Genomic DNA, 24964 nt, shown 5'->3' with positions numbered 1-24964 from the left:
TGCTCGGGGCAAGATCTGATCTGTATTCTACGTGGTGCCCAGGTGATTGTGACCAGCAGACAATGATTTCAGAGACAGAGGTTTTCCTCCATCCCCAGCTCTGCCCCCGTCTCTCATCAGTCCGTGTCCAGCAGCACAAAGGGCCTTCCCCTCCCCAGCCACAAAATGTCCCCTCTCCTTTTCCCCTCTGAGAGAACCTGATCAGAACGGTGCCTTTCCAAGTGTCCTTCCCAGACAAGGAGCAACGGTGTCACCTGGAAACGTGTCAGCAATGCACATTCCATTCTCAAGCTCCACCCAAGACCTACTAAATTAGAAATTCTGGGGATGGGCAGACCCAGTAACCTGTGTTTTAACAAGCTTTCCAGGTGATTCCAATGCACACTTAAGTTTGATCACCACTGGATTGGAGAATTTCACAACTGCAAGAGAGAATGAAGACAGACATAACTCCACGTAAGGTAGAACCAAGTTTATTAATGACAACCTTTAATTACAACCACTCTCAAGTGTAAAAAATAAAGGGTGATTAATTAAAATTTAGAACTCACTTGAACTTGCTGTTTGGCCTTTCACTGGATGTGCCAAAGGGTGGGAAGCTCGCCTGATTCTTAATCAACTGGTCAGGTGGAGTTCACTGGAGAATGAGGTAACAAACAAGACAAGAGTGCCAACTGGAGAGCTCAAGTCTTCCCCATGTTGGAATGACAATACGGAATGACAACAGTGGTGGGGGCAGAGATGAAACAAAATAATCTTACAGCCAGAATATGGAACGAACATCTCTAACTACACAGAGACACAGAAACACACACATGCAGAGTCATACACACCTTAACTCTGGAGCCTAGATTTTCAAAGAATTTTTGTCCTTTCTCTGAGCAGACGGACACATTCATCAGCCACAGCGATGCAACATGGGGCTGAAATGGAAAACCTTGCTAAGTTTCCACCAACTATGCTAGCTGGCTGCCCAGTTCTGTGTTGGTAAGTGTGTCATCACCGTAAAATACACCTGTGGTCTTCCCAGTGCTCCAGACTAACATCTCCTCCCCAGGGGGTGCGACATCCTGGTGGACCTGGATGATTAAAACATGGGGGCAAAACTCGTCCCTCCCACCTGGAATGGGGGCAGGTGGCAGCATCTGGAAGTGTCTCCCACCTCGTGTCACAGAACACTCGCCCCATCGATGCTCTCCCCTCCAAAGAGTTTGTGCTTTGTTACCATCCGGATGGTGAGTCTGTACTAAGAAAAGAAGGAGCTCTGGCCATGCACTCTGGGTTTTTTTTGTTTTTGTTTTCGTTTGTTTTTAATAAAAACGAACTAAAACCAGAAGAAAGAAACCATCGGAAGCTTTGATTGTGTCCACATTTCAGAATTGGGTTTAATTCCCTTCAAAGAGAAAGACGGGGAGGCTGCAGAAGAGGCCACGATGATCAACCGACACGGTTCAGAGAGTGCTGAGTCCACAGAAGCATCTGCGATGGCCCAGGTGGATCCTTCGCAGACAGGGAGGACACATCTCTAAAGGCTGTGAACCCAAGAAAGCAATGCTGACCGAATAACGTTTTTAAAGGTTTGTAGAAAAGACGGCAGGTAAAGGAGTTGGTGGATTGATTCACAGGTCATGCAGGGAGATTATATAAAAAATTAATATTCGAGCTGAGTAAAAAAAAATCTTTAAAATTTAAGAAACTGTATCATAGCTTTCACTTTTGGAAGAAGAAAAAAACAAAAACAAAAAAACACCCACAACAAAACGAAACCCATAGTATTCCAGAGTTTCCAAAGAATCCAGCGACTAACTTGGTAGGCTGCAGTATTTACTACCTCTTCATTAACCTCATTTTCTCCTTGGATTTCATTGATAAATAAAGCTCAGGCCTACTTAGAAAAGAGATCAGTCCTGCTAAAATTCAGCATCGTGAAGTGTTCCAAAGCCCCTGCTCAGCACACAAGGAATATACAACTTCTCTTACGAGGAGAAACTTCAGGAGAGACCAGACGTGCCCACCCAAGTTCCTTGTTGAATGCGGTCACAAAATCTGAACCCAAAGGCAAGCTGTTTTCTTCTTGGGACCATGGCTGTAGCAGTTCCTTGAAATGTACAGTGAAGGGATGCCGAGAAACCACAGCCCTCCCAGGTAAGGGGTTGAGTTTTAGAAAAGACGCACTTCCTCAGGCCATGACACAGGAGGCAGCCTTCCAACTACCGAAGCAGAGAACAAGCCTTTTCCACAAATTCAGTACATCTGGGTCCCCCACCCTCCCTTTTTTTTCTCATTTGGTAAGTGTCCAACCATCCAGAAATTCATGGCTACAACAGAGATTCACGGCGCAACGACTTTCATACTGGTTAATTTTTTTTTTTTTTTAATTCTGTCAGTGAGCAGCATTTCCCAGTTCTACCCCCCCAAAACTAAGTTCTGATGGCAGCTCCATCAGGTGGGATCGCAGGATGCCTCTGTGATTAGGGTCCGTGCAGCATGGGTATCAGTTGGGCGCACTGGAGGGTCAGGAAGGCGGGGTCTGTCCAGTGTCTGGAGGCAGCTGTTGCAGGCGCTCTACCAGCTAGCCCTGACAGCTTCAATATCACTCACCAGGTTCTGGGCCAGGCAGATCCCAAAAATCTGGGCAAGGAAGGAAAAGACAGTCAAATAGTAGAACTTTTAACTTGAGGTTAGGCTTTTCTTTGGCTACTGAATTCCACTTTTTAAAAATCTTTGATTTTTTAAAATTAAGATAGAATTCACATCCCACAAAGTTCATCCTTTTAAAGTGTATAATTTATAGTGATTTCCGGTATATTCGTGAGGATGTGCAACTATCACCGCTATCTAAATCCAGAACATTTTCGTTACCCCCAAAAGAAACTCTGTACCCATGAGCAGTCATCCAGACCCCACCCCCATCCCGACAGGCCTGGCAACCACTAAGCCACATTCTATCGCTATGGATTGGCCTATTCTGGACATTTACTATAAACAGAATCATATAACATATGGCCTTTTGTGTTGGTCTGCTTTCACGTAGCAAAATGTTTTCGAGGTTCGTCCATGTTGCAACGGTAGTTCAATCTCTCCGATGGCTGAATAACATTCCATTATATGGATACACCACATTTTGTTTATCCATTCATCAGATGATGGACATTTAGATGGTTTTCACTTTTTGGCTATTGCCAATAATGCCGCTCTGAACATCTGTGTACTCTTTGGGTGAACATGTTTTCAGTACTTTTGGGCACACACCTAGGAGTAGAGTTGCTGGGTCATATGGTAACTCTGTTTAATTTTCTCATGAACTGACAAATTGTTTCCCAAAGAGACTGCATCATTTTCATTCCCTTCAGCAATGTATGAGGGTTCCAATTTCTCCACATCCTAACCAGCTCTTTTTTGGTTTGTCTTTTTTATTATAGCCATCTTGATATGTTTGAAGTGGTATGTCATCGTGCTTTTGATTTGAATTTCCCTCACAGTTAACGAGGTCATCACAAATAGCTAATGTGCATTTTCTTTGGAGAAATGTCTATTCAAATCCTTTGCCCACCTTTAAATTGGGTTTGTCTTCTTTTATTGTTGAGTTGCTTTTCATATGTTCTATATACAGGATCCGTAACAGATGTACTGATGTGCAAATATTTTCTCCCATTTTGTGGGTTGTCTTTTCACTTTCTTGATAGTATCATTTTCAGCACAGAAGTTTTTAATTTTGAAGAAGCCCAATTTGTCCACTCTTCCTTTGGTTGCTTGTGCTTTTGGTATCGTATCTAAGAAAACACTGCCTAATTCAAGGTCACAAAGATTTACGCCTATACTTTCTTCTAAAACTTTTATAGCTTCACCTTTTACATTTAGGTCTTTGATCTGTCTTGAGTTAATTTTTATTTTTTGGCCAAACCATGAGGCTAGCAGGATCTTAGCGCCCCCCCACCCCCAACCAGGGATCAAACCCAGGCCCCCTGCAGTGGAAGCACAGAGTCCTAATCACTGGACCGCCAGGGAATTTTGAGTTAATTTTTATATGTGATGTGAGTTAGGGGTCCAAATACAGTCTTTTGCATATAGATATCCAGTTGGTCCAGCACCGTCTGTTGAAAAGACTATTGTTTATCCATTGAATGGTCTTGGTTTCCTGGTCAAAATATCAGCTGACCATAGATACAGAGGCTTTTTTGAACTTTCAGTTCCATTCCACTAATCTGTAGGTCCAACCTTATGCCAGTACACTCTATCTTGATCACGGTAGCTTTGTAGTAAGTTTTGAATTGGGAAGTGTGGATTCTCCAACTTTGTGCTTTTTAAAGTTTGTTTTGCTATTCTGGGTCCCTTGAATTTCCATATGAATTGTAGGATCAGCTTGTCCATTTCTGCAAAAAAGGCAGTTGTAATTTTGGTAGGGGTTGCACTGAATCTGTACATCAATTTCGGGAGTGCTGTCACCTTTACAATATTAAGTCTTCCAATCCGTGAATGCGAATGGCTTTCCATTCATTTAGGTCTTCTTTAATTTCTTTCAACCATGGCGCCTCATTTGTGACCCTCTAAGTTAAAGGTATCACATCACCATAAGATGCAAAGCCTAGCTCTTGGGACTTCCCAGGAGGAAAAGCACTTTGGCAAGGTGGCCCAGAGAGAGAAAGGAGCAGAGCGTATCTGTGAAACTCCAAAAAGCCTTAGCCTTGCCACTGGGCAAGGCTCTACATCTGACCATTCCTGTCTGACCGGTTGTCACAATGCCGCATTACTGAGCCCATGGCAATGTTGGAATGCCAGCAGGCAAATACTGACCCAGTCAATTTCTCTTTCTTGAAAAGGAAAAAAAAAAGGTTTCCTGAAGTCTTTCAGGACAGTAGCATCTAAAATCAGAGCTTCAATAAAATACAAACCAAATACAGTTGAGGTCTGTTCCCCAGCCCTCCAATGTGTCTTAAAAACTGTGAAATGATGGTGAATAAGCAAAGCTCCTGTCCTGGTGAGCGCTCTCCCAGGACATCATTTCCCTGCGACATCCATCTTACCTGTAGCAATGCAATGCCTATGAAAATACCAGCCACAATGGTTAAGTTGTCCTGCAACCACTTCTCAAACTGGGGCACACAGCCTTTCGTGTAGATTACAATCTGCTGATCGACTTCCTTCAGAAGGGAAGAGGAGAGCACAGCATCACTAAGCAAGTTCAAAAGCTCCTCCAACACCCTTCGTGCTAAGCGACAAGATGAGTTTCCACTTACTGGTTTTTGCCTGGCATCATAGCCACACTGAGTGTTGATGACATCTTCCTGGTGGAGAAAAGAAACAGAAGAGTGAAATTCACTCTTGTCAGAGAGAAAGCCCACCTAGGGGTCAGCAGAAGACCCCTGTTAAGTGCTGGTCAGAAAATGCTTATTTGGGCACACAGATGTCCCAGGCACCATGTTAAACACCTTTACACATAATTCCATGGAATTATTATAACCATCCTCGGAAGTAGGTATCAAATATCCCTTCCTTTCCAAGTGAGGAAAACTGAGACTCAGGAAATATCAGAAAGACTAGTAATTCCATTATGTGGAAGGCTCTAGATTCAAAGTTGATAATCTCAAGAAGCTTACGGGTTTAGGAAACTGGAGACATAACAACCACAGTTAAAGGTTTCTTATAATTACTTTCATAATGACTATCTTCACTTATGATCTTTTGGGGGGAATTCTACTTTTGAATCTATATACTTGTATGTGATTTAAATGATTTTTCAATGAGAATGAATTATTTTGATAATTAAAAATGATACCCTGACCACACAGCACACGGACAGATGCCCTGAAATCTTACAGGCCTGATCTGAAACGTGGGTTGCGCTGCTCTAGGTTTGTTTATGTTTCCCCTCTGGAGGGTATGGGGTGGATTTTATTAGCTTAGCATTTATGGAATGGGATATCTCTACCCAGAGGATCTGTCGTTGAAAGGGGGACACAACACCTGAGAATCTTCAGAATTCTTCTGATGGAACGGTAACTCAGGGCAGGGGCTGGAGACGGAGACAGCAGGGCTTGCATCCACTGCCTGGGTGGGCGCCCTGGGCTCTGTGCTGGGCGCTCTCTTGCCTCCCAGCCTCCTCAGAGGAAAGGAGAAGTGAGCTAGTGGGAAAGGCTGGCGTTGCCGCTGAGGGCTCAGAGCAGTCCTCACCGACTCTGTCCCCTTCAGACCACCTCTGGTGGGCAGCCTACGAGAAGCTGTGCTTTGCTACCTCAGACCACTGTCCCCTCTTCTCTCTCTCTCTCTCTTTTTTTAAATCGAAGTGTAGTAGATTTGCAATATTGTATTAGCTTCAGGGGTACAGCATAATGATTCAGTATCCTTACAGACGAACCACGCCCCCTTTTAAAGAGCCCCGCACCCCCGCTACCTTGCAGGGGAAAATCGGCCATGAACTCATCAGCGCCCACTCGGCTCTGCTCCTTGTGGGGAAGGGCGGGTCTGGGAGAGGACACCTGGGGACTGACCAGCCAGAGAGAGGCTGAAGAGGGCGGAAGGGCCGGGGGCACCTTCTCTCTCACATTCATTGTTCTAACCCTCAATTCTGGCTTTTAACTTACAGCAGGGGTGCTGCATTTTAAGCTGTTCTACATACCAGGCACATGATTTGACTCAAAATACAATCAAACCTGTGGTGAAGAGGGTGGCTTGTGAACAGGTTTTATGTTTTTGTTTCTGATTTTTTTAAAAAAAAGAATGACTGTAGTCATTCTGGCCCAGAGTCTGGGCAGCTGCAGTCTTCCTGCAAGTGGTCTCGTCCTATCTTGTCTCAAACTCTTCTGCTATTCCTAGGATTCCTTCGGAGCTAAGTCGGCCAGAAAAGGGTTACCAACCCCGAGCAATGCCGAGAGCTTCCACACAAGCCCATCCTTCTCGCAAAGAAGGAATCACAGGCAACACAGGCAGCTGCCTGAGTCTAAGCTCGGTTCCATCACTTGCCAGCAATGTGAGCTTGGGAAAGTCACTTAAACTCCACGGGCCTTGATTTCACCTGAAAAGGGAAGATAATGGTGGCATCTACCAGCAGGGATGTTCCAAACTTAAGCCAACACACAAAAAGGCTTAGAATAGGAACCAGCACGTACCGCTAAATTAGCGTCAGGGATGGTTACTCCTGCTGGGAAGATCTGAGCACTAAGCCCCTACAGGAGCTACAGTTAGGAATAAGAGGGTAAGAAGAGGTTTCCAGAAAAAGCCCACTCTGCTCGTCCCACACACGCTCTCGGTGTGATGCGCGGAGCAGGCCAGCGGGTTGCCGGCAGCCACTTACTGCGGGGTCTTTAGTACAGCAGGAGAAGGGCACACCGCATCGCTCTCGACTTGCATTGGAATCTGTGCAATTGAAGTAAATATTTAGGTTCCAATCATCAGCTCCAAAAGCCCCACAGCACTGCCACTAGAGCAAACAGGAGAGAATTAGAACATCTCGACTTGGAGGCGACCAGGTGCCTACACTTGCACCCGCCAGGATGACCCGCACCCAGCTTCTGCCAGCTCTAACCTTCTCTGTATCTCAGAATTTATTTTTAAACCAACTGAACCTAAAGGGCCCCTGTAAAAGCTTCCAAGGTAAGGCCGAAGGTTTGTAAGGATGTGTTGGCGTGAGACTTAGAAAACAATTGATGAGACCCGTGGTGTTAGGTGGAAGACGGGCAGAGCCTGAGTTGTACAGCAGGGCCCAGTTAGAGATAAGCAAGACAGAAAACAGCGGTAGTGTCTGAAGGAGGCAGCTGGGGTTGTGGGTAGGAGATCTAGAGGCTTACTTTTTTTTTTTTTTTAATTTCCATCTCTACACCTGAACGGTTTTTTTAAAAAATCCATTTTATTGAGGTGTAATTGACATACAATAAACTGCACATATTTAAAGTATACAATTTTATAAGTTTTGACACACTTGTACATCGTAAAACCATCACCACAAGCAAGATAGTGAACATGCTCGTTACCTTCCCCCAAGTTTTAGAGGCTTACTTTTCATCCTATATCTGTTCCTACTCTGAATTTTTCTAAAAAAAGAGCGTGTATTTACATTTTCAACCTGAAAAAAATTCAATCATCTAATTAAAATATAATCAAACAAGCCGTTAAATTCAGTGGGTCTTAAACGAGGCCTGATTCAAGGGCCGCTCCATCATAAGCCCCTTTGACACTCCCCATGCTGGACTAGCCCTGCTTCTCCAAGTTAAATAAACATTAAGCCTTGACCATTTTAAGGGTTTCAAGACCAATAGCTACTTCAAAGTATTAAAGGCCACGACAGAAAAGTGAAATCACATGAAATAACAGAATCTCCATGTAAAGCAGACAGCATCTCAAGAGAACGTGTATCTGCACAGTCTTCCAGCTCATCGAGTCCTCCGAGGGCTTGGGTTGTGCATCTCCAGTTTGCCTACAATGCTCCATCAGATTTGTCACGCAAACTAGTCAGCAATAATACTTGGCAAGGTGTGAGCTTGCATCCATTATGACCCAACAAAACAGTGAAGCCTGCTGAGGAGATGAAACAGGGCTTAATTTCACACCTGAGGGACAGCAGGCTCCAGGACAGTCGTTGCTGTCACCGAACAAAGGCAACACAATTCAGCTCACCTCCGAGCACCTAAGGAGGGCAGGGGGCCTCCCTCACGGCGAGCGCCGATGCAGCCCTCTCCTCCCTTTATCAAAGGGACCCCAGCTCACTCTGGAAAACTGTCCAACCAAGAGACAGCCACTGGTCCGCTGAGTTTCTGTGTGCCCTCCAGTTGTGCCGTATACGTGAACGTCACGGACACGGCTCTCCAGGTCTGCTCACCTTATCCAGTTTCTCAGTGCGTGCAAATAAAGGCCTGTCAGTTTGTAGGACGATAACACCTGAAGCCTGATATAAAACCATGTACGTCTTATGAGAGTGGCATGATATCCCCATGAGTTAAGTAGTTGCTACTATTATTCCCATTTTACTCTTGGGGAAATAGCTCAAGGTCCTATTAGCCCAAGGTCACTTAGCTAATCAGATTCTGGCACTAGCTGTGTCTTCCGAACCCTTGTTTATACCATTCTGCGTTGTGAGTGGAACAGGGCATCCGCTACTTCGTTCGCGTCGCAGGGGCTGTCACGTCGTAATGTTGAGAAACCTGAGTGGGATGGCTCTACTCCACAGGTTCTTCACTTGTGAGAAGCCACCAAGGCTTGACTTTCAGTTTTAGCTGCGGGTGCTATAATAATATTTGGATAGGCACAATTCTAGGAACTTCGTGGATGAACATTCTATTGACTAAGTATATTATTATGAGCTATGAAGTGCGGAGAATGATCAAAAAGGGGGCCACGGATAGGAAAGAACCCACATCTAACACCAAAGAACAGGGTTAAACCTATAGCAAAACAATAGTCTTCAAATGTCCACAGGAATGGGCACCTTTGACGCTAACCTTTTTGCCTAAGAGTTTTCTTCCTTGTTCTTAGTAGAAGTTGAGGTAAGTGAAAATAAGACATTTCCCATTAGGGTACATATCGTGTACGCCCTAGAACAAGTCAGAAAGTAATAAATACACAAGCAAACAGACAAACACCCATGCAGAAAAGTCAGAGGTAGGTTCCAGCTGGCAGGTGCAGAAGCCAGGAGGAGTTTTCATTGGGGTCATCCTTCCGAGAAGGCTTTCAACTTGAAAATAAACCACATTTAAACTTACATATTCCTGGGTGAAGTCTATGAGGTTTTGCAAATCAATGTCATCCCTGTACGCTCTGATGTTGTTGTTTATAAAGAAATACAGCTGGTCTTTGATCCAGTCTTTGAAAACAAATGCCAGAACCCCGGCAGTGAGCTCCAGGAAGAAAATGATTCCCAGGAATACAGAAAACTAAAACAAAAGGCACATACACAGACAACAGTTATAAGGGCTATTTTGATCCTATACAGTCAAATGCTTCCTTCTAAAAAGCTGTATAATACCATTGGGTTGTTACCCATGGCCAAAGCAGATAACCTTCAGTTTCTTAAGATTCATTAACAGAAATATGACACTCCAAGAAAGGATTTTTAAAAACCACTTCATAATCACATCTTAGGGGCTCTGGTGTTCCATGTGGTAATTAACCCACAAAGCCCATAAGCAGACATGGAAAATAGGAATTCCTCATTAGACCCACATTACGGCCTAATGAATCTCTCCTGATGAATGCATTGGACAACGACCTGCTCCTACCTCTAGTAAGCTTTTGTAACGCTGAAAAGCCCAGTATTTTAAGATCGCCTGTCATTTGTTACTGTGGCCTTGATTCTGTGAGCAATACAGTCCTTTTCCGGATTCAGATGCTGTTGTGTTAACTCCCCTTTGCACCTGCCACACGGGGCAAAACAGCAGATGGGTTCATTTTAGGTGGAGGTCAAAGAGGAACTGGGTGGGAAGGAGGGGGCAGCTAGGACATGAAAATAATTTCCCATGATGCCAACAAAACGAAACCACTGGGCTGAAGGCTTTCTTGGGACAGCAAGCTGTGCCCGTTTTCCTTTGTGAAGCACCAGGCTCAGAACACTTTAAATAGCATCAACGCGCAGCCAGAGGAAGACTTCGGGTTGACGCAGACAACAAGAACTTAAAAGGAAGGCTGGAGACCATGGGTTACAGGGTAAATTGCCCACAAATCTGCAGAAATTTCCCTTTCATCTAGAAGACCCAGAAGTGTCTCATCTTAGTCATATCAACGTCCCACTCACGCCCATGGTTCTTTCCACTTCCTCCCACCCCCATGTTCTCACCCTTTTCAAACTATTTTGCTCAAGCCATTTACGAGAAATGAGGCTGAGAAGGACCAGAGGGTAAACGGCAGGCAAACTTCTGTGGACAAGGGCAGAGAGGGTGGCACTGGGGCCACCTGCTGAGCCGAGCTCCTGAGGGCTCCTGCCACACAGGGAGAGGCTGGGGAGGTAGAGGGGCTACGGTCTGCTGTGCCTACATTCAGCGAGCAGACAGCATGCAGCCAACCAAGAGGAAAATATATTGGCAACGGGTGCAAAGGAAGCTACAGCTACTTATGAAAATAAAAGACAAAAATGGTTTATTCACTCAGCAAACACCTACTGAATGGCCCACGAGAGATCAGGCTCGGGCCTAGGTGGGCTTTGCAGAGGCAAGGATAAGTAGGACCACAGCTCTGCCTCCAAAGAGCCCACAGTCTTATGTGAGGGTAGGAAAGGACCGTGGGGTCAGGTCTTTCCACATTAGATGTCAGTATATCTGGCAGTGTTTATCCAGGGTGCCAAGTGCCATTCTGGGAGGATGGCCATGAGGGGAGGGGTGGAAGGAAGAAAGAAGTGCCTGCCAAAGTCTAGGACCCCAAGGTCTAGGTCCCAATTCCAGACGCTCCAGCTCAGCCCCTCAGGTTCCATAGAGCTCCTGGTCATCTGTCCTTGATGAGTTCACTTTAGAAATAGAATCTAAACAGTTCTTAACAATCATCAGTAGTACCCATAATTTCAAAGTGAGCTTTCCTCAATCTAGAAAAAAGGAAAGAAAAAAAATCCTGTCACTTTCACACAATACCTACCCCACCGCATAAAACGACTCCCTCCTTTATCGGGTACTACTCTACACATGTAAATACGACAGTTATCACACTATAGAAATGAGAGAATCATGGCTAGTTCACAGGGGCGCACATGCAAAATAGCAAAACACAGGTCAGGCAAAGGTTTTAATTAGATTTTTGTTCTCACCTCTATCAAGGTGAGGCCCAGTCACCCTGGTAAGCTTTCTCATAATGTTACATAATATATGTATCAGAAATTGAGTCCAAATTAAATTCTTATCAAATATTTGGCAGAAATCAGCGTCATTCAGGTCCTATGAGCTAATTTCCCCCGTTTCTGAAGGTGCAGAGACTGACTCCCAGGCTTCATCCAAGGGCCTCAGTCAGGAAGCTCCATTTTCTCAGCTCCCGGATTTTCCCCCAGCAGTTCTCTTAGCCTTATGACATCAGATGTTTGAAGCTGTTTGGAGCCATGTTGACATTACTTCCTACTTCCTCCATAGCTCCTGCTTCAAAGCATATTCTAGGCCAGTTTTGACTGTTTGTACTAAATGGAGAGAGAGGGCATTTAAAATATTCTCCAAGACTTAAAAAAGCCAAGAAACAACACAGTTCTCTTCCCTTCCAACGTGGAACTTCATAAATTAAGATGCCGATCTAGAGAAATGTATGTATTTCTGCCTGTTCAGTTAACTCTGGTATCTTCAACTACAAAAATCGTCAACTATATTAAACAGGCAACCCTTATAAACTAAACTATATGCAATCAAGTCACATTAAAGGGGAGCAAGGAGACTAACGCTGATAAAATAGTGGCCAGTGGTAAGTATGATCTGTGGCCCAATGAGGCTACAGAAACGCTGAGCGAGGTGAGCTCAAGCATTTAGAAGTACCTCACACCAAGACGACTGGCAGGTTGGTAGGTCACAATCAGGGACAAAGCTCTCCTGAGGGCTCCAGAGATCAAGACTAGGTGAGGAATGAAGTAATTGTGTGTGTGTGTGTGTGTGTGTGTGTGTGTGTGTGTGCGCGCGTGTAAGACAAATGGAGTCTTGGAAAACTATTCCCAACACAGACCTATGTATAAAGAACAGAGAGCCAACTGCTCATTAAATTGTACACAGCACCAAGCATCCCTTGGTTTTCCCTGTTAGCATGAGTCATATGAACTTTCAGAACAGCCTCCAGAACCTTGTCTGAGGCAGAGCCGCCCAAATGCAAAATGAGCTATAGCCCAGGGGGCCAGTGAGGAGACAGCGTCTGCTCTTCTTAGGGCGATTCAAGAAAAGATGCCAGAGGAGATGCGGCAGAAGTGCGGGGGAAGGGAATCACATGGGGCAGGGCCGTTGGGACTAGTTCTGGTCAATGCTCTTGTTTTAAATGAAAACGCCCTTAGATGATGATGTGTCAGCGGAGGTAGAGAATGACCCTAGGAACAGGGGATATAACGCTAAGGCCGTTCTTCCAAAGTCCCACCATCTTGCCTCCCCACAGGATGGTGGGGTTTTGAAAAATCATTTTTCTGTTCTTGGAGAGGGGTGTGGATGCTGTCGTACATGGGGCTGTGAGACAGACGCTCACCAGAATGCCAAGCTCGAGACAGACAGGCACACTTAGCTGAAGGCGGCCACTGGCTACACCTCCCAAACTGATTTCAAACACACACAAGTAAACACAGGCCATTCTGATCTCCTGAGGAAGGAATCTCCAAAGGAAAAGGCTTTTACTTTTCATTCTCGACTTTTTTTTTTGCAGTACGCGGGCCTCTCACTGTTGTGGCCCCTCCCATTGTGGAGCACAGGCTCCGGACACGCAGGCCCAGCGGCCATGGCTCACGGGCCCAGCCGGTCCGCGGCACGTGGGATCCTCCCGGACCGGGGCACGAATCCGCGCCCCCTGCATCGGCAGGCGGACTCCCAACCACTGGGCCACCAGGGAAGCCCATTCTCGACTTTTAATACTCATCTACCCCCTGGTTAAACTCCTCCTCCAAAAATATTCATGCTAACAATGATCACACCAAATACCCCGCAAGGGATCTAAAAATTATGCTGGTCACACAAAGGAGGCCTTTGCGCTGGCAGAGGACACAGGAGATATGCATTTACTGTTTCTCTTTATTCGCCAGAACCTACTGCTTAACAGATTTAATCTGGACATGTCACAGACACTGTTAGGTCTGGTTTCTCTAAACCAACTACCTAAACAGCTTTCTATTGACTATGTGCTTAAAAGAGAGGGCAAAAAAATCATTCAAAAGAAGAAAACTAGGTACCTAGGTAGACCTACCTTAGTCCTAAAGCGATTTTAGGGATTGGAATGCAAACTCATGATATCCATGTACAAAGCCTCCATGGATGGCATGGGGAGGGGCTGGTGCTGATATTATTAAGGAGGCAGGAGCAGAGGAGGATGGAGGGTGGGTATCTAGAAAGCCCTCCTAAAAGAAAAGCATTACCCAGGCTACATGCTCGCCAGTGCTTGCGGTACGGCTCACTCTTGCTGGTAAGGGTGTCCTTTTGATGTGAGATGAGAGTTTGGCTCTCAACCTGAGAGCAGAGTGCGGTACTTACAAACTTGAGAAGGAAAGTGTTTTCCCGTAGAGCTCCAATGCACCCAGCAAATCCCAGAATGAACATCACTCCTCCTACCACGAGGAAGAGCCAAACTGGGTCAAAGCCGCCAAGATCGGTGATGGAAGAGATGTTGGACAGAACTCCCTGGAAGCGGAAAAGAACACACAACAGGGTGCCAGGAGGCGGGGTCAGTTTTCTATCATGAAAAGATGACTGCCACTGTCTTTCCCCACCCCACCCCAAGAAAACCTTGAAAGGCATCTGACTGTCACATCACATCAAGAAACACCGCCAGACAGAAAGAAAGAAAGATAGATAGGAAGATAGGTAGATAGGTAGATAGATAAAACAAGAGAAAAGAAAAACTACTTTCCAAGGTCTAGGTGGGTTCATATTTTTGGTAAAACTACATAAAGCAAAGACATGACCCCTAGAAACCGTCCCCAGACCCTGTATGGAGAAGATGTGGATGTTACTTTGCTTTCTATGTCTCCAAATATAAGTGGTCTGAGTGAAAAACAGACGTGTAAGAAAGACACCTCTCAACACCCAAGAGGTGTCATTCTTACATCCCCAGGGCATGCAGATGCCAGACAAGGGCCACCTTCAAATCACTGGTGCTTCTCAGGAAATAGGGTAGAGCTGGAATCTTAAAGCTAACAGGGCAGCCAGTCCCAGCCACAAGCTCCTAAAAGTTTTCCAGGGAAAACTCACCTCAGGTCCACCCTTGAGCTCCCTGGGAGACCCTATCAGGCTCAGATCCCCAAAGCCCACCTGGGTGGTTTGTGCCCGGCTGTCCCACACTGAGTTATTAGCGTATTTCCTTACCCTCATTTAAATGACTTAAAAATCAAAGGTTACTCCCTGGCTTGCAATCCGTTTGTTCTCCTGCCAAAAGGACCCAGAGTAATTTCATTTCTCCACAAACAATGCCACTCCTTTACAGAAATTTTTTCTCCCTTAAGTGTGATACCACATCAAATACCACCCAGAACCTAAGTTAGAAATTTTATGAGATGTTTTCCTCTACGATGGAAGGTATATATTTACTATTCATTCTTACAGAGGCCAGCTACTGCTATTTTGAAATTGTGGAGGTATGTGAGTCTTAAATACCCGATATCATCAGTATTTTATTTTCTTATCTTATTAAATTTCTTTTGAGCTCTCAAAATACCCCCAGAGTACCATGGTATAGTTTGCTGTAAAGTTTTAATATTAAACAATTTGTTTTCAAAGCATTCCCAACAACCTGGAAAAACAGGAATACTCATCTCATTTTATCCTCGAGGAAAACGGAACCCAGAGAAGTTTGGTGATTTGCTGAAGGTCACACAGCTATTGATTTTTTAAAGAATCAGAACAGAATGTCTACTTCAATAATCTTTCTCTACCAAGTGGAAGCTGTGTACTTGCTTCCCAGCACTTTTCAGTCAGCACTAATCAACACCTGAGTTTAGGGTTTCTATGTTTTGACCCATTTTAAGGTTGTAGGAACACTGAACAAGAGAATTTTGTTTATAAGGTTTCTGTTTCTTGCAGGGGTGGGCGCAGGGTGGGCAGGAATCACTTTAAGGCCAATAATAGGATACTAATAATAGAACACGTATGAGGCACAAAGGACTCCTAAAATGCACAACTTTAACCTTATGAAAAAGGCCAGAGTTTAAATAAAGTCAGAGATGAAGGGCTGAGAGATTATTAAACACTTAGGAATGTAGGGTGTATTCACTAATGTCTGGGGTGACATCATACGAGGCAACCACACCCTTCGTGAAACTGCCTAGATCAATGGTTTGATCCAACCTTGTGTTTCTTAGATTTCCAAGCTCTGAACTATGAATACTCCAGGGGAGAAAAAGGAAAACCCAGAAATACTGTAACCAATTCTCCACCTACGCAAATGATGCTGAGAAAAAAAAAAAAAATTGCCATAAGTCAAACAAAATCTAAGCGACAGTGGTGAGGGTCCAGAATTGGAAGGAAATCAACTTCTCCCCTCAGAATGCCTTTAAACAGAAGTGGTAATATTTAAGGTCTTAATGTTTCGGACCTGCTCAGCCAGGGGAGGAGAGGACTTTGAGGGTGTGTGATAACATTCTTAAACTTTAAAAAGTCAACATAATTGGGCTTCCCTGGTGGCGCAGTGGTTGAGAGTCCGCCTGCCGAGGCAGGGGACACGGGTTCGTGCCCCGGTCCGGGAAGATCCCACATGCCGCGGAGCGGCTGGGCCCGTGAGCCATGGCCGCTGAGCCTGCGCGTCCGGAGCCTGTGCTCCACAGCGGGAGAGGCCACAACAGTGAGAGGCCCGCCTACCGCAAAAAAAAAAAAAAAAAGCCAACATAATTATGGAAGAAGAAGTAGACTCAATTTACTTGGCACCAAAAAGAGGCAGCAGAGCTGGAAGGGACAGGAGGAGATGTCAGTTCCAGCATAAAGAGGCCTTTCTAATACCAGCGGGTCTCCAGCAGTGGGGCAGAGAAGGCGGCCTGAGAAACATGGGCTTCCCCCGGCGGGAGCTGAAGCTGTGAACCTCCCTCAGCCGCGCTCCAGGAGGGATTCTCAAAGAGGAGGGGAATTTGGCACCTACTGCCCTTGAGGTTCCTTCCAGTTTTAAGACCATTCTATGATTTCATCCATTTTTAATGGGCTTTTTATTTGTGATTCACACCAAAGTCTGAGCAAAAATCAGATTGTTCCCAAACACTCTTCCATGATCCATGGCTGTACACAAAGAGCTCCATGGATAACAGGACAGTTATCTGAGGAATTTAGCAAAACAAGCAAACCAACACACACCTGTGCCTGAAATACCGAGACCCTCCCTCGCCAAAAGGCAAAAAAAAAGTATGGTCCCAACTGTCAGTAGACTCCTGGAGCACTGTCCTCTCTGGGTTTAATTTGGAGGATGAGAACTTGGCTTCTCAAACTCATTTTCATACTTGGACCCTCCGCAGCCTGCAGGGGCAGTTTTAATTGAGGGGCCTTCAACTGTTTCCACGGAAACAACAATCATTTGGGGGCTGAGCTGGACTGAAGATTCTACTCATTTAATCCCACATTCTGGCAAAAGACAGGGCTGGAGACAGATACTGAGAGCTTGCAGGAAATAATATTCCGCAGAGGACAGAAAAGACAACCAAAAACTTAATTTTTAATGGATTCCAGGTAGTTATCAGCCGCAAACTAACCTGAATCTTAAAACACAAAGTACGGCAGTCAAGGCCCAGTTTTCTCTTCCTGAGGATTAGGATAGCTAACCTGGATGGGGCTGGAAAAAAGACTTACTCTTTCACCTGTGCAGTGTCTCCAAATACTCACTGAAGAGCAGTCTTACTGTTTCTAACTACACAGAGAAACCAAAGAGGAGCTGAACATAATCCTGGCAACGATGACTGGGGACTACAAAACCGACAGGCAGTTGACAGCTCAGCCTTCTGTTGTCTCAAAGATGGGGTCTTTCACTGGACTCCTTAACTGTGTTAAACTCAAGTTGACAGATGAGTAAGAAGCGCTAGGACATGCCAGCTGAAGAACAATTATAATTAAAGCTTGTAGTTGACAAGAAGCCAGAAGAAAAAAAAATCCAATATTACAGTTAAGTCTGCCAAGTGATTTAAAACAGGCATTCAGATTCGTGGTAAATCCTGAGGAATGTGCAAGCACACCAGCGGCAGACACCTTATCTTCCGGGCACCTGTGGGCACCACCCTCTCCTTCAGAGAACAGCGCCTCCCTCTTCTTGTAAGGATTCCTTTTTCCCAAACCCACTCCACCACCACCTCAGAGCTGCCAGCTCTCACGTGACCCCACCGCCCCGGTAGGAGTCGGAAAGCCTGAAATTCCCTGCCTCCGACACCAGGATCTGGAACAGGCATCTGTCTCTAGCGGCTGAGGCTGTAAATGGCCCAACACTGGAGCCACGTGCAGCGTGTTTTTCACCTCGTGGAGAAAGTCAGTCTGTAGCGAGAAACAAAGAACGAGGGTAGGGGAAGAAAATCCTGACAGTATTATAAGCCCTGGCCTGACCGTGAGTTCTGTGAGTCACTCAGGATCCTCAGACCCCTTGATCGCATAGAGTGGTTGTATCTGGATCTGAATTTGCACCTGAGGAGTCCCACACAACACGACAGCTTCGAATAAACTGTGCTTTAGTGTTGCATGTATGTGCGTGCGAGCACACACACGACCGAAACTAAAGCTCACAATCTACCCTGGAAAAAAGTATTGGGTCGGGGGTGGGAAGCAGACGGGGCGGGGTGGGGAGTATAGAGGGAAGTGTTGGATTTAATGATGCCTTTACTCAGACGGCTGGTATTTCCAGTCAACACAGCAACTGAACCAGTGTAAATAATCTCCTTCACGTTGACTCACTATTGATAGTGAGTCAATCAGTTCTGGAAGGAACTTTTAGGTTTTGCCTACGTCACCAACGATACGTACATGATTTCAGCTCCAGTTCTCCACGTTGACTTGAATGGTCAGTCCTTGGGTTTAAAGAACCACTTTTTAGAACTCAAACTTATTGAAAAAATAAACCAATACAAAACGTTATCTGGCTACTCTCCTTTGTACCCAGAGCTGCTGCTGATGTGAGAAGAGCACACACAGAGCCCGAATTTGCACCCCAGTAATAAGTCCTCCTCCTGCCTGGATCCTGCAGCAACACCCCGGGAGTTAAAGACGTCAAGGGTACTGGCCTTGTGCGTAAGGTCAGAAAATAGCATGCTATGAAGCTGAATCTAACCGGAATAAGGATAAACGGATGAAGAGCAGGACAGCTGTTCCTTTAGCCATCTGTTAGGGCTGACGTGAAGGTGGAGTTCACAGGAGCAGCAAAGACAGCAAAGGAACGAGTGAGAACGAGAGAGAGAGCCAGAGACCAAGGTTGCAGGTCACGAGAAGCACATATTCGAACACTACGGAGTCAAGAATAAAAGGAGGATTTCTCATACACATATCCTTTGTTAAGACATGAAGATTACATTAAGAAAAACTAGTATAAGTGAACCTCCATAAGAATTCTTCATATTCATACTGTAAGTATACACCTGTACCTATATTCTTGTGACCCTCGCTCATCTCCTCCGAGTCTACAGCTGTTGCTGCAGCAGAGGCAAAAACAAATCGACCGTAACCAAGTGCTGCCGTAAAGACAAAATGAAGAGCAGTCGATTTAAAAAGTTAAAACAAATATTTTCAGCAAATTAGCCATTCCACAAATTGGCTGTTAGACAACCAGCTTTTGGCATATCAATCTGGAGCCTGTAAGAGATGACTGCCAAGGAAAATAGGAGATTCCCATTAACCCCTACGTACTAGACAGTATCTCTCACACTTAGCAAGGAGACCAAGATGAGTCTAAGAAGAAATAAGACATTAATGGAACACGGCTGAGGCAATACCATTATAACAGAAGTTTAGAAAGCCAACAAACAAAAAATGTACTGACGTGTATCTGTCACCATACAAGGGAGACTCTGAAATTCCAGCTACTTAGACAAGTCTGCTCTAGGGTGTGGCAGAGAGCAGTCCAGGGTCGGCCTCCTCCCGGCACAAGCCACCCGGCTCACCTGCAATTTCCCCTGGAATCCAGAAAAAGGGCAGCCTGGACAAGGGCTAGATGTAGGGCAGACAGACAGACGGGACATCGCAATACAGACTACCTTGTCTTGAATCTCAGTTCCACTACCTATTACCTGTGTGATCTCGGTTAAGCTACCAAACCTGCCTAAGCCTCAATCTCCACATCTGTGAAATGGTACCCTACATCATAAGGTCATCGTGAGGATGCAGGAAATAATCTAAGTCAAGTCCGAACACTGTGCTAAGTCGTTGGCACATAACGAGAATTCAATCAAAGTGTATCAGCATCGCCATTATCATCACTACCATACTGGACCAAGAGGAAGACATCAGATGCTCAGAAAGCACACCGGAGGGGCTTCTAACCCAACGGCTTTGGAGAGGAATCCATTCTGCTTTGGCACTTGCCCTGCCTGTCCCCCTTCTAAGAAACTCCGTGGCCACACTGGATGATCGTGTCTAAAGGAGGTGGCAGGAACCGACGTGCCGATCACTCTTCTTTCTTGAGAAACTGGAAGTCACCTAAAAGGCATTCAGAGTAAAGGCAGAAGGAAGAGGCCATGCGTAAGCAAAAGCCAGGGGCAGGCAGAGGCCACGAGGGGGTGGAAGCTGAGAGTACACAGAAGCTGTGCAGCGGAGAAAGGAGCAGTGAGAAGTCAGCCAGTAGCGGAGAGCATGCCCAGCAGCCGGCAGCCACGTGGCCGGGATGCTGCACACTGAACCAGGCCAGGGATACCACCGCTGCCAAGAAGCTGACTGCGCACGCTGGTCGCTGAAGATTCATGGCTCCTGAATGACTTCCCAGTTACTAAACCATGTCCCATTCCCTTCGAGATCTCGTCCTCCAATGGTCTGATGAACATGGTAAGTCTCAGTAAGGATATGACTCCACCCTCCACCCTCCACCCTCCATCTCCCCATCAGCACCTCGTTCATTCAACAGTCTCTGGAATTTAAGCAGCCCCTCCCCAGGGTTCGGCGATAAAAGACTATATTCTGAGCGTCACTATTTCTTCTCGGAAGAGGTTTTTACACACCTGCAGAAATGAAAACACAAGCAAAACTCCAGAAGGGTTTCAAACCAATAAACCTCAGGAGTGTCTGTGGTTTTCCCCACCAGCACAGAGCAGCCTCTGTGTGCCACCTGGCAAGCTTCAGTCTCTTCTCTCTCAACTCAGCAAAGAAATGCAAAAATAGCATTAATAAGCCCCTAAAGTCTGGGACTCTTCTGCTTTGGCATATACAGGCGCATTCCTTCCAACTGCTGGATAAGAAACAGAGAGACAGGCAAATGGAATGTGCGCCCAAAGCCAGGCCAGATGGACCCCTCGGAGATTTATGCCCCTGGGCCCTGATTCACCCACCCTCCCTAAACTACTACTGGGTGAAGCTGGCAACACTTTTCCTAGAGTAAGAGGGGGAGAAGCATTTCCCTACCTGAGAAAGAATGACAAGATAGGACATTTTCAAGAAAATGAGCTACTCAGAGAGGATGGCCCTGGAGAGCTGGCGATGGGGTTTTGAAACAGTGTCCACAGGAAGTCCAAGCTGGGACACAGGGGCACAGGGAAACGTGCCCCCTTAACAATTCATTGGAGCTCCTCAAGGAATGTTACAGGGCAAAGCCACACTGCAAACTCCAAAACACCCATGTATCTAAGGAATTCCTGCAGGATCCAGAGAGAGGACGCAGAGGAATGGGAGCTTGCTGGGACCTGAGTTCAGGGAGATGTGAGGGTGTAGGGGCAGCATAACTCGTGGCCTGGCGAAGAGATGTAAGGTTAAAGGAAGACCGGACGCTTTCAAGATGTGTGGTTTTCCATTTTTTTCTTGTCAGAAAAGGTCATCGGTGAGATTCAAGTAATCCCTTCTTGCAGATAAAAAACGGCCACGGCCTGCTTTTGTGGTGAGAAAGAAAAGGAGGGGTAGTCGTATCTCAGGGCTCCATAAACGCCTGCAATCAAGCAGCCACTGGGGAGGACAGCTGCGCCAAGTCCCCTTGCTGGTACCACTCTCAGGCCGGGAAACTACCATCACCACCCTGGTGGGAGTGACTGCCTCTCTGAACAAGGAAACAGCCACTTGCAAAAGTGTCGCTTTTCAGAAATCCAGCATGTTCCTAGCCACTCTCCAGATATTTCATTTGCACGTTCAGAAGATGAGAGACATACCCAGGAATATTCCTGAGTAAAAAGTTTAAACTGAAATATGTAATAGAGGCTCTGATCACGGTGGCCCTGCAACTAAAGAGAAAAAAAAAAAAAAAAATCCAAGTCTAGCCTAGTGGCTGGTGATCACTGTATTCTAGGGCTTCAGAGATACACAACTCATTCAGACCCTGAGCAAACAGGAATCACCTGAGAGGTGCCGGGTGCTGTGCTTCTCATGCGTATTCGGAGAAAACGTATGGTGACACCGTCAGGAGTTCGTCTAGAGGGAAGACAAGTTAGCAGGAGTGCGCTGGGCAGAGGTATTAGCAGTGTGTGTTATGGGGGTGTAGACAGGAGGGGCAGAAGGTCACGTCAGCAAGTACAGAGACAAAGCGGCAGGACCAGGCCCACCGAGAGGTCTACCTGTGAGTATGACAAGTGGTGAGAGGAGACAGAGGTTGGTGGAGCGGGGCAGGGTTTGAATCTGAAGGCCTTTTGAGCAGAGGAGGGTCATTTGTGCATTTAGAAAGCTTACTCCTTGGGCAGCGGGTAGGTGCTAAGGAAACTTACACCTGCTACAGCTGCTAGCAGCTAAGGAGCCGCTACGTTCCATGGTGACGCAGGCGAGAGATGCTGAACGCTGGGACGAAAGCCACGTAAGAGCTCCCCTACTGAGCACGGACTCTGCCAGGCACGGGGCTACCTGCGTTATTTCCCCCTCACAGTAAACCTTCCAGGTACGGCTACTATCCACGGCAGGACACAGACCCAGAGATGGAGTAACTTGCCAGGTGACCCAGGTGAGAAAGTGGCAGAGCAGGGGCTTTGAGCCCTGCCACCCGACCCCAGAGCAGTGTTTTAACCACGATGCTCTACTGTCTGAAGAGAGACAGCAGCAGTGGGCAAGCCGGTTCTTGTTTCCAATGTAACATCATATGCTTGTTTCTAAAATGTTGAGAAAAATATGAAACGTGATGTTAGAATGATAGTCATACCTCAGACTTTACTGATAACAATCTGAAAACCAAAGTGAGTAGGAAACGACCTCCCCCTACACACACACACACACACACACACACACGCGCGCGCGCGCAAAGACTTCCTTCTCTTGCACATCTCAGTGAAACCAAGTGGGTGAGGGAATTGAGATTTCTCCGGAGAAAGCAGTTGCTGTGCTGTGTGACTCTCCTTCCTCGGTAGGGGAGCAGGTTTCTTTTGATTCAAAACCTAGTAAGGAAGTTTCAGGGGGACCCCTGAGGAAGCTCTGAGACACCACAATGAGGGCCTGAGTCTGCCCGGGAAGGAGGCTGTGGCTTGAGGTCTGACCCCTGCCCCGGAAATCTGGGGTTGAGGAGGGCTGCAGGGCAGACAACGGCTGTCCCGGCGGGACTGGCCTCACCCCCCGACGAGCGTGCCCAGGAGAAAAGATGAGGGCAGCACAGGGAAGGCAGCTTGGGGTGAGAAGAGACCCGAGAAGCAGATTTGAGAGGAGCTGGTGGACGGCACGTCCAGGCAGGGGTGCAAGGCGGCCACGGGGAACAGAGATGTCCACCAAGCTGAAGGGAATCACCAGGCAGAGGGACTCGCAGGGAAGCTTCCAAAAGACCAAGGCAGCATCCCCTTTACCAGCTGTCAGGCCCAGAGGGGGAAGTCCCACCCCTACTTATGGCGTGACAGGAAGTGGGTAGAGGAACCTCAGGGGGACCGGGGGAGGGGTGACAGGAGGAAGCAGGGGGCGGGTGAAGGCCTCAGCCCTTCCTCTCTTCAGGGGCGCAAGTCTCACGGTGCTGGGCAAGGGAGGACACTTTAATGCAATGTTAGGTTTGGGGTTTTGATTTATTATCCAGCCCTGTCTAATAACTGGGCCTGGACTTGGGCCTAAAATGAGCGCAGGACTCTGGTATCTGAGGGTAAACAGCAAAGACACTCAACTTTTGACCCACCTGAATTTTCATTCCTGAGAAATCCTTCTGCAAAGTTTACTGGGACATACGAAAAGTGAAAAATTAAGGGTTTTTCCAACATATTTCATGTGTCTGCTGACCATACTGGGTACAGCACCTACAGATCATAGGCTGACTTTCCAGGTACTGAACGATAGCTGTGGTTTTCAGATTTTTTTTTTTTTTTTTTTTTTTTTTTGCAGTGCGCAGGGCCTCTCACTGTTGTGGCCTCTCCCGTTGTGGAGCGCTGGCTCCGGACATGCAGGCTCAGCGGCCATGGCTCACGGGCCCAGCCGCTCCGCGGCATGTGGGATCTTCCCGGACCGGGGCACGGACGCGTGTCCCCTGCATCGGCAGGCGGACTCTCAACCACTGCGCCACCAGGGAAGACCCTGCTTTTCAGATTTTTAGCTGCAACAGAGAACCTGAGGGGATTACATGGACAATTGAGAAAGAGATGCAAACTTCCTACATTTCAGGTAATAAACTGACATCTTCGAAAGTATTTTCAGCATCTCAGAGATGTCTCCTTGAAGTAGTATCTCAGGCGCCTTTTTCTGTTTAAGTGACCTGGTAGCCACTTCCACCTACCACCTTCCCTCTGGCTACCTTGACCGCTACTGCTAAGAACTGCCTGAATCACGGAATCTCCTTGTCTAACTTCTCCTTCCTGGGAAAACAGGGAAGGTATTTCCAAGGCGAGTCTACTGTACGATTGTGACAGCCAGCAACTGGAGGGTTCTGAAGTGACACTGACAATTACAGTCAGTGGTCAGGGCGCAAAGCCTCCAGGACAGCCAGGAAGAAAAGCGATAGAAGCTAGAGCCCTTCTCATTGCCATTCTGCCTCCTGGGGCAGGACTGTGCACCAACTCTCTCCTTCCAGCTGCTGCCGACAGAGCCAGGCCAGGCGAGGAGGTTGGAGGAGCAGAGAGGGGACTCAGGGAGGGAGAGCCCGTGGGGGGCACTCTTGCATATTCTCATTCACTTAGTCACAAGCAACAGGGCATCCGCAGTACAGGAGGCACGGTGCTAGACCCGAGCGTAAAGCGGTGAAGGAGACGGGCTCCTGGCCTCAAGGAGTCTTCAGGTCAGACAAGCCAGGCCCGGCACCCCCTCTGCCCAGGGGGCTGGTGCTGGGGAAGCGGTGGCAGGACGCCCAAGAGGAACCAGGAGCT

The 24964-nt window shown here is 46.7% G+C and overlaps 1 protein-coding gene across 5 annotated transcripts in view; it reads right to left on the bottom strand.

Moving 5' to 3' along the window:
- Positions 1-457: 457 nt before the first annotated feature.
- The window catches only part of TSPAN5 (tetraspanin 5), a 183862-nt gene continuing 159355 nt past the window's right edge, over positions 458-24964 (bottom strand). For 3 of the 5 annotated variants that reach the window (XM_032632315.1, XM_032632316.1, XM_032632317.1), the window contains 6 exons: positions 14106-14252; positions 9693-9863; positions 7292-7417; positions 5238-5285; positions 5025-5141; positions 458-2631 (listed from right to left, as the gene is read on the bottom strand). In XM_032632315.1, the coding sequence (XP_032488206.1) occupies positions 2566-2631; positions 5025-5141; positions 5238-5285; positions 7292-7417; positions 9693-9863; positions 14106-14252 (675 nt within the window). In that variant the 3' untranslated portion in view covers positions 458-2565. The remainder of the gene's footprint in view (positions 2632-5024; positions 5142-5237; positions 5286-7291; positions 7418-9692; positions 9864-14105; positions 14253-24964) is intronic. The other 2 variants (XM_032632319.1, XM_032632318.1) reach the window with 2 other exon arrangements.

Source organism: Phocoena sinus, chromosome 5, assembly GCF_008692025.1.
Source record: "Phocoena sinus isolate mPhoSin1 chromosome 5, mPhoSin1.pri, whole genome shotgun sequence".
In the NCBI taxonomy this organism is placed as follows: Eukaryota; Metazoa; Chordata; class Mammalia; order Artiodactyla; family Phocoenidae; genus Phocoena; species Phocoena sinus.
This window is presented reverse-complemented; position numbering and strand designations above follow the sequence as displayed.